Genomic DNA, 9,416 nt, shown 5'->3' with positions numbered 1-9,416 from the left:
AGTTGTTTAAAAAAAAAAAAAAAAAAATGTTAAATTGATTTAACCTTGTTTTTACCCGAAAAAAAATTTAATTTTCATACATTTTTTGTAATCATCACTCAAGAAGAGAAACGAACCCAACGTAAACCAAAAGAGAGAAAGAGAGAGAGAGAGAGAGAGAGAGAGAGAGAGAAACCTTGGAACTCTTAAATAAACTAAAAAAAATTTTTTTTTTGCGTTATCACGGTCGATATAATCTACCCTCGGTAAAATCGTACAAAAAAGTACACTCGAATTGGCTCTGGAAATAGTCCAAAAAGAAAAAAAAAAAAAAAATACATACTTGAATTGTTTTTAATAAAAGCCCGCGCCCCATGATTACTGCTGGATTCTGGAGTTTGATTATCGGAAATTTGATTATTCTCTCTCTCTCTCTTTCACAATCCTATGAAAAGGTTTCCATCGATTAAATCCATCTTATTTAAAACGTCGTCCTCATCGTCATAATTTCGTGAGAATTTTCTCGAATATGAGAAATGAAACTCCTAATGAGAATAAATTTAAAAAAAAAAAAAAAAAAAAACCTTTTATTAATAATAATAATTCTTTTGTATTTTAATATGATTTTCAAAAAATGAAAAGGAACGCAGAAGCAAAACCTTCTGACGCCATTTTTTTTTTTTTTTAAACAATTCAAAATAATAAATTTTTTTTAAACTTATAAATAAATATATATATTTCGAGGAAAGAAAGCTTTTTATATTATTTTATCTCTACTACTATTTTTAAAATTTAAATTTTCCTAAAAAAAAAAAAAAAAGCAGAAAAAAGCAGAAGAGCAAAAAAAAAAAAAAAGAGAAGAGAATTATATAAATTGTTTATGGCGTCCAAAAAAAAAAAAAAAAATGACGACGTGTAATGTGCGCATGCTCAAATGGGGGGAATTCAAAAAAAAAAAAAAAAACTTTTCTATGAATCTCATTTATTATTATTTCCTATTCCCCATTTTATTTTTTATTTTATTTTAATAATAAAATAAAAAATGGAACTCGAAACTAACTTTTTTTTATTTAAATAAATAGTTTTAAAAAAAAATTTTAAATATTATAAATTATTCTAGAAAAAAATTTTTAACATTTAAATGGTTAACATAACCGATATAATTAGAAGCCATCTTTATTTTTTTTTTTTAAAATAAATATCGCGTGATTTTTAAAATTATTATTATTATTATTATTATATTTATAAATTATCAATTATATGTGCTCGAATCGATCGAAATAACCTTTTTTTTTTTTTTTTTGAACAAATAATTAAGTTTAAATAACTTTAGGTTATTTAAATATAATTATTTCCCCCCAAACAACAACAAAATAACTTTTTGTTATTATTTTAATAACAATATAATAATTAACATAAATAAATTATTATTATTATTATTATACCTTTGTGAATAATAGCTTCTTAACAACAACGTGTTTTTCTTTGTAACCGTTATTTGTAATCAGGTAGTGGTAGTGGTAGTGGTGGTGGTAGTGAGTTGTAGTAATACCCTTTATCGATACTTCCTGCAATTTTAACAAAATATGTATATGTATATATAATCAAGGGGTTTCATTCGATAAGCAGACGAAAATGGGTTTGAATTTATTAAAAATCCAACACACGCACACGCACACACACACACACATTATGTGCACCTTGAGGTGGAGAACAATTATTATTATTATTATTTTTGAGGTAAACACCCTCTGGTAGTAAAAACCTTTTTTTTTTTTCTCTCATTGTTTTCATTCAGTTTAAAAATTCTCCATCGTTTTCTATAACCTAAAAAAACTATTGAAAATTTTCTATAAGGTTGACGATTTTTTTTTTTTTTGGGGGGGGGGAGAAGGGAGAAAAATCATTTTTCATCATTGCAAACTTTTTAATAATTCAAAAAGTTAAATCGAAAAAAAAATATTGATTCGGTTAATAAAAAAAAAAAAATTCGACGGTTTTCATTTTTTTTTTCTACCCGGTAATAAACCCTAAAAAGGCTCCAAGAGTCAATTATGTTACCTGTCGGATAAAAAGGAAGAAAAGAAGGTAAAAAAATTTTAAAGGTAATTGCTGCGAATAAGGAGCAGTAGCCATAAAGGCTGCATAACCTCAAGGCAATACCTTAACAGACCGCAAAGATAATAATTTTAAACCCAAAATAATAATAATTATGATACGTTACAAAACAAAAAGAAAAACTGAATTTTTTTTTTTTTTGTGTATCGGGGGGGGGGCAATTTATGGCAACTTGATTCAGACGCCAAAATTTAATTCATTATGTTCAAAACATTAATTTGCAGTTGGGTGGGGGTCCCCTTTTTTCTTCGATGGATGATGGCAACCAATTTTTCTTTTTGAAAAAATTAAAATCTATTTTATAAGACCGACGACGACGTCGTTTCTTTTTTTTTTTCTATGTCTCCTAAAAACAAATTACATAATTTGTAATTTTTTGCCCTAATTTAAAAATCTTCTAACGAAAATTTAATAACTTAACCTTCTACCTTCGCCATTTTTTACACAATTTTAATACCATTTTTCTATTTTTACAATAACCAAGATGTAATTTAAAAATAATAATAATAATAAAGAAAGAGAGAGAGAGAGAGAGGGAGAACCTGTACGAAATTTAATATCGAAAATGGCTTTTTTTAAAATAAATTAATCGATTTTAATAAATCTAATTATGTAATTTTATCTCTCTTTTCAACCTTTATTTTTTTTTTAAATAATCAATTGCCAGGATATTCCAAAAGTAAATTATTTGAAGGGCGTAATTATTCATTTAAATTTTTTTTTCAAGGGTTTAATTTTTAAGTAACGCGCACACTCTCTGTAAAAATAACTTAATATTAATTAAAATGAAAAACCTTAAAAAATGTTTTCTCACTTTTACAGGTATCAAGGTTTTAACTATACAATTGCTTTAAATAAAAATAATTTCGTTTTAAACTTAAATAAATCATGTGACCTAATCGATTTTAAATTCTATAAAATGTTTTTTATGTTAATAATAATAATAATAATAATAATAATAATAATAATAATAATAAAACTATCATTAAAATTTAAAATTAGCAAGTAAATAATAAATTATTTAAACAAATAAATAAATTTTTCTTTAAAAATAAAGATAAGTTATTATTATTATTTTTTTTTCTAACTTCTTCGTTGGTAATTTTTAGTATTGTTTAAAAAATTTTCTCGATATCATTATTATTATTAACAATTGTAAAAATTTAAATGTTTGAGTGCATATCTACAATTCATAAAAATTATTTTTATTTAAATTTTTTTGTAGGAGTTTTATAAAAACTATCAAAATCTGATTTAGAACATGTAAAAAAGTCTTTTTATAAGTTTTAAAAATGAATCGAATATATATATATGGATTACTCTTACTGTGATAGAAACTGTTTTTATATCTTTTTTAAACTAAAAACTTACATAAAAATTTTTTTTTTTTTATATATATATATAGAAACCATTATATTTTACTTTTTTCGATTTATTTTCTCTATGGAATTAACAGACTAATCTGTAAGATATATATCGTCCAGCTGTTTCTGATGGTCTTACAATTTTTACAACCTGTAATAAATAAGTCGTTTTAATATTTTCGAATGCATTCATAACAAAATTTTTTGTTTGATTTTTTTTAAAAAAATAAAATTTAAGAATTTTATACCTACACTTACTTGTTTTCATTATAAAAACTAAATAAATATTTAAATACTTTAGTTAATATTTTTTTTCTTCAAAAGTTTACAAAATAGAAACACATTATTGTACTTTTTTTAAAATTTTCTTAATCGTTAATAATAATTATATTATTTTATGGTGCTGCACCAAATTATTTTTATGATTTGAATGCAATTTTTCAAAATGTTATCATAATGTATCAAACCTATTTAGTTTAAGATTAAAATTTTTATAGGTTGTCTATATCGGTAAAAATAATATATTTAAATTTGTGCCATACCTGTCCTCTTTTTAATCCGAAATATCTTGCAACAGGATCTCCTGCTTGAATTCTCATCAATTGATTTTCTTTTAATTTACTGAAATTTATGTAATTAAGAAAATAAATATTTGTAATCGATGTAATTATTTTAAAGTTTTGTAATCAAATTAAAAGAATCTTACTATCTTTGAAGTAATTCTTGTTTTTCTTCTGGTGTCATAACCACATGCTCTGGTACCAATTCATGTTCTGTAATATTTATCAATAATTCAGATTCTAAAAATTGTTCTAATATATACTTTGGTGCCATATCTGAAAGAGACTGTTTTGCCGATGGAGTCATTCCTTGTTGAACCACAATTATAGCTCTATGAATATTTTCTTCTTGCATTCTTTGACAGTATGTTTTTATAGTTTTTATACCAATTTTAGGATCGTCAGGAAAAAAAACAAACATTTGATCTGTAGGATCATCGTTATGAGCAACTAAAACAATTAAATCACTTCTCGCGGGAATTTTTTCACTGGGTTTATCTCCAAATTGTTCTTTAAACTGTTCTAATGTTTGATCTAATTCATCTTGGGTAACAAGATAACCTCTATCGTGGCAAAGCTGCAATTTTTTTTTTTTTTTTAATTATAATTAATTTTAAATTATCAAACAATTATTATTATTATCGATATTATATACCTGCATGACCGTTTTTCTAATTCTCCATAATTTATACGTTTCCGCTTCGTCATCCATTATTTGAAAAAAATAATAATTTTAGACTAACTCTTACCGCTAAATATAAGCTTACTTATTGCGAGATCAGTGATACCAACTTAATTTTATTAAAATAAAAATAAGAAAGAACGATAATAATAAATCCCGCTTTAGTTTTTTTTTTTTTTTCAAATTGTTTATTATTATTATTATTATTATTAATTTTTTTTTTTTTAAATGGATCTTTTAGAAGGGAAATCAATTTTAGATAAGCGAAATGTATTAGTTTTAGCAGACGTTGCCCTTAAAAAAAAAAATTTAATACTCTATTACTTTACGACTTTGGACTGTGATACTTGCCGAGTTTTTGATGATAAATTACACAAAGTTTATTCGGAAGCCGTTCTTAGAAAATTAGAAATAGCCATAATCGTAGCTTCACTTGACCAAAAAGAAGATGATTTTTTAAATAATAAAAAAAAATATTACAAAGAATGGTTTGCCATACCTTTCAAAGACGAATTAAATCAGTAAGGAAACAATATTACTTTTGTCATATCGATCCCAACTTTTATTTTAATTAATAATATTTGTTTCATTTCAGTGTTCTTGTTTACAATTACGGAATAACACATATCCCTTCGTTAGTTGTGGTAAGAAAAAATGGTGCATTAGTAACATTAAACGGTAAAGAAGACATTGAAAATCTTGATATAAATGTTTTGGTCACGTGGTCAGAATGAAAAAAAAATTATTTTCTTTTTTTTTTTTTAAATAAATAATGATACGAATATTTATTTTAAATTTATATTTTTATTTATTTCTCTTAACCAAAAATAATACAATTAAGACATATAAAATATTGATAATTAATAAAATTTTAATTTTATATTTTTAACTTTTTTTTTTTTTTTTTTTTTAAATGGTAAAAACACTGTGCATTAATATTATATAGTAAATCTTTAAATTTCTAAACTACTTTTTTTTTTTTTTTGGTATACATAATTGCCAATTAAAATCAAAGCATTTACCAATATTTTTCTAATGATGATACTAATTTCTGTAATAAAAAAAAAAAAAAATTCCAATTAAAACTTTTTTTTTTGTGTGGATAAATTCAGGCAGTAAATTTCAAAACGATGAAATAATAATTTAAGCTTAATTCGCCATTACTATAATCAATTTTTTTTAGGAAAAAAAAAAACTTTTAAAGTCTTACCGAAGGTTCGGTAGTCGGTCCATGTCTTTCGACAACTTTTCCATTTCTGTCAACGATGAACTTTGTGAAATTCCACTTAATCGCACTAAAAAAAAAAAAAAATTAGCAAATACATTTTCATGTACCTCCATAAAACTCGGAGTTTAGCATAATTTTTTTTGTTTTTTTTACGTACTCTCCCAAGGTACCCCCTTGTTCTTTTTTCAAATATTTCCAAAGGGGCGAAGCATCGTCTCCGTTAACTTTTATCTTACTGAAAAAATCAAAATGAGCATTTTTCTTTTTCGCAAAGCAAACAATTTCTTCATCGGTTCCCGGTTCTTGTCCACCGAATTGATTGCAAGGGAAAGCCAATATTCTCAATCCTTTCGAATCGTGAAATTTATCATGGAGTTCAACGAGTTCTTTATAATTGGTTGCAGTCAAACCACATCTTGAAGCAACGTTAACAATTAATAGAACGTGACCTTTGTACTTTTCCAATGAAACTGGATTTCCCGATGAATCATTTACGGTGAAGTCGTATACTGATTGAGCTGATTTCCAATCGTCAGAACTCTGAAATTTAAAACACATTATATATTATTATTATTATTATTTATTTTTATGTATTTTAAATAATTATTATAATGTTGAAAATGATTTTGGGTTTTATTTAAGGCTTGAAATAAAATTCTAGCAAACTTATTAAAAGTCTACAAACGTTTGTTATTTGTAACAGAGGATGATTATTCACACAAAAACTTTTTTTTTTTTTAAAGTTTTAAAGCTTTTAACGAAAATCAATAATTTATAATAAATAAGAGACGTAAAAATAAAAGCAAACGATTAAAAAAAAAAAAAACGATACAAACCATGTTAAAAGAAAAGAAAATTTCAACAACGATGATTGTTTAAATTTATTTCTGATAAAAAATAAAAAAAAAGTGTAAGACACTTGAAAATATTATGAATACGAGTTTCTTTAATATTCAATTAATAATTAATGAGATCAATAATGCAACAGCAAAAAAAAAAAGAAAACAATTTTTTTAAATTAATAAATACAATAATTACAGATTTATCGGTAAAAACGACAAAACTATTGCTTATACATCTTCCATTATTTATTTTTGCATTAAATATTTTATGAAATTCGAAACCCTTTTGAATTATAAAAGGTTTTGACGATTGTGTACATTTAAAGGCCAGTTTCCAAGCCAACTCAATTCCAGGAACCATTTTTAAATTATTTTTAATAATGACCTTAATTAATTTAAGAAGAAGATAAAATGAATTTTTGTTTTACAACCCGAAACCCTGAAAAAAATTAATAATTTTTCTTTCAGAAAAGTTTTTTACATTCCTTAACATTATTTTCAGGTTGCATGGAAAACAGACAGTCTCATGACTGAAACCATTTTCCAGTAAATAATTATTAATGAAAATTACATTTGGGTTTGTTACATGCGTGTGAAAAATAAAATTCGTCATTTTGTTTATGCAACGTCGCGTGGATTAAAGTAAATTTCCAATATCAGAAAACAAAATCAATTTTTTTTTTTTTTTTTTTTTGTAAACATTGATAACGTGAAAACGTTATCTTTGTTAAAAACTAATAATCCTACAATTAATTAAACTCCTTTTGTAAATTTTTTTAAAGGTATTTGTAAACAAAAAAAAAAAATTATTAAAAACGACAAAGAGTAGGCTTCGACAAAATGGTGTAAATGTCATACATATTCCTAAAAGGGATATTTTGTTTCGAATTCTATTAAGAATTTTTTTTTTTTTTATAATGAATAACAAAAGATTGTAATAATGAATTGTAAATTTTTTGTAAAATTAAAGATGTGATTTTTTAACGTGAAGAGGAATGAAATATCAGATTAGTTTTGAAAATTAAAAAAAAAATCAATAAAAATTTAACATTGACTTTCGACCAAGTGTAAGGCCATTAAAGCGATTACAAAATAAAAATTATTTTAACTCTAATTAAAAACAAACAATTCATTTCATTAATGTTGCCAGTCTTATCAATTAGGAAACTGATTATTAGTTCTTTCTCAAATTCTACACTATTTGAAATACATTCTTGATTTTAATTTTTTTTTTTTAAGCTTAGTTTCGAAATAAGAAAAATAAAATTATATTACATTTAATTATATATAAATAATAATACATATTTATTAATTTAAAAAAAAATTAAACATGGTGATAATTTACCAACAACAAAAAATATTTAAAAATTTGTTAATTCTACATAAAAAAAAAATTTATTAAAAAAAATTAATAAACAAATAAATAAACTTACCATTGCTACTGTTAAACTTGAAATAATAAGTAAATTTAATACACAGAAGGATGACGCAATAAAATTTGCTGGAAACATAATTGTAAAAAAAAAAAACAAAAAAAAGTTAAATCAACCAAATATGACAAATTTTAAAATAAAAAAAAAACTAAAATTAAAAATTTGAATTTTAACGCTGATAAGCAAGAAAATAATTAACAAAAATAAACTATGCCCTTTGTAGTCAAGTTAAATATTAATTGCATCATGCTCAGCAATAGAAACAACGAACGATTCAAATGTAAAGTTTACTATTAAAATGACCATAACGTGTTATTAATGTAAACAAGGACTTTCTTCAACTTATTTTGTTTATGTTATTAAAAATTTAATGAATTGACCCCAAAACATAAAGGCTTCAAGATTTGACAAATCTAATCGTGAGATAGGCGTTTAACCCTAAAAGTTTTCATTTGCACTTTATTTATTTAGATTATTTAATGAAACGCTAAATAATATTATCGTGTAGCAGTAAAACATGAGAGAAAAATACCAATAACATTTGATTTGGTTTGTCTTAAAAGATAAAATAATTACATACCCACATACGAAAACGTTAAAATTCGGAGTAAACAATCAGATATGCATGATCATAATCTTACAATTTTGCCAACTGTTGAACATTTTAATGTCAAAAAGACCCTGGCGCCATTGGAATCACAACACTATTATTTTCAGTTTGTGATAAGATTATTTTGTTTAATATTGCACTAAAGTAAGTTTTCGTTAATTAGATAAAAATAAGAAAATTAAATTTTTTTTTTTTTGGAATATCGGAGGTTTTGCTGAATGCATTTTTATTATTTAGTGTTTTCATATTATCGTTGTACAACTCGATGATTAAATTTCCAAATACGTATATTAGATTATGGATAGGCAGGTGCATTCATCATTTTAGACGTTTGATAACAAAAAATTAAATTCGTTTATGTATTTTATTATTATATATTAATTATTAAGGTTTTTTTTTTTTTTTTTTTTTTTTTTTTTTTTTTTGAAATTTATTTAGTAAGTTCAAATTTTTAAAGGTTTTTGAAAATTAAAATTAATATATTAATTTACTTGTATTATGACAAATTAAAAAATTTTTCTTTTGTTCTAAATAGGTCAAATAATATTAAATTATTAGGCCTTATTTGTGGCTAATTGAAGAAAATGAATAGAAATTAAT

The 9,416-nt window shown here is 23.6% G+C and overlaps 2 protein-coding genes across 2 annotated transcripts; both read right to left on the bottom strand.

Annotated features, from left to right (window-relative positions):
- Positions 1 to 3,546: 3,546 nt before the first annotated feature.
- Phum_PHUM414840 (DNA-directed RNA polymerase II 23 kDa polypeptide, putative) lies at positions 3,547 to 4,733 on the bottom strand (the record flags this gene model as incomplete). The annotated part of the gene is made up of 4 exons (XM_002428957.1): positions 3,547 to 3,612; positions 4,004 to 4,082; positions 4,168 to 4,598; positions 4,677 to 4,733. The coding sequence occupies 4 exons, from the start codon at positions 4,731 to 4,733 to the stop codon at positions 3,547 to 3,549; spliced, it is 633 nt and encodes a 210-aa protein (XP_002429002.1).
- Positions 4,734 to 5,721: 988 nt separating this feature from the next.
- On the bottom strand, positions 5,722 to 6,489 carry Phum_PHUM414830 (phospholipid hydroperoxide glutathione peroxidase, putative; the record flags this gene model as incomplete). Its single annotated transcript, XM_002428956.1, has 3 exons — positions 5,722 to 5,754; positions 5,914 to 5,998; positions 6,089 to 6,489. The coding sequence occupies 3 exons, from the start codon at positions 6,487 to 6,489 to the stop codon at positions 5,722 to 5,724; spliced, it is 519 nt and encodes a 172-aa protein (XP_002429001.1).
- Positions 6,490 to 9,416: the final 2,927 nt, after the last annotated feature.

Source organism: Pediculus humanus, genomic scaffold (assembly GCF_000006295.1).
Source record: "Pediculus humanus corporis 1103172108183 genomic scaffold, whole genome shotgun sequence".
Classification (NCBI taxonomy): Eukaryota; Metazoa; Arthropoda; class Insecta; order Psocodea; family Pediculidae; genus Pediculus; species Pediculus humanus.
Note: the sequence above shows the minus strand (reverse complement) of the source record. Positions and strands in the feature narration are given on the sequence as shown.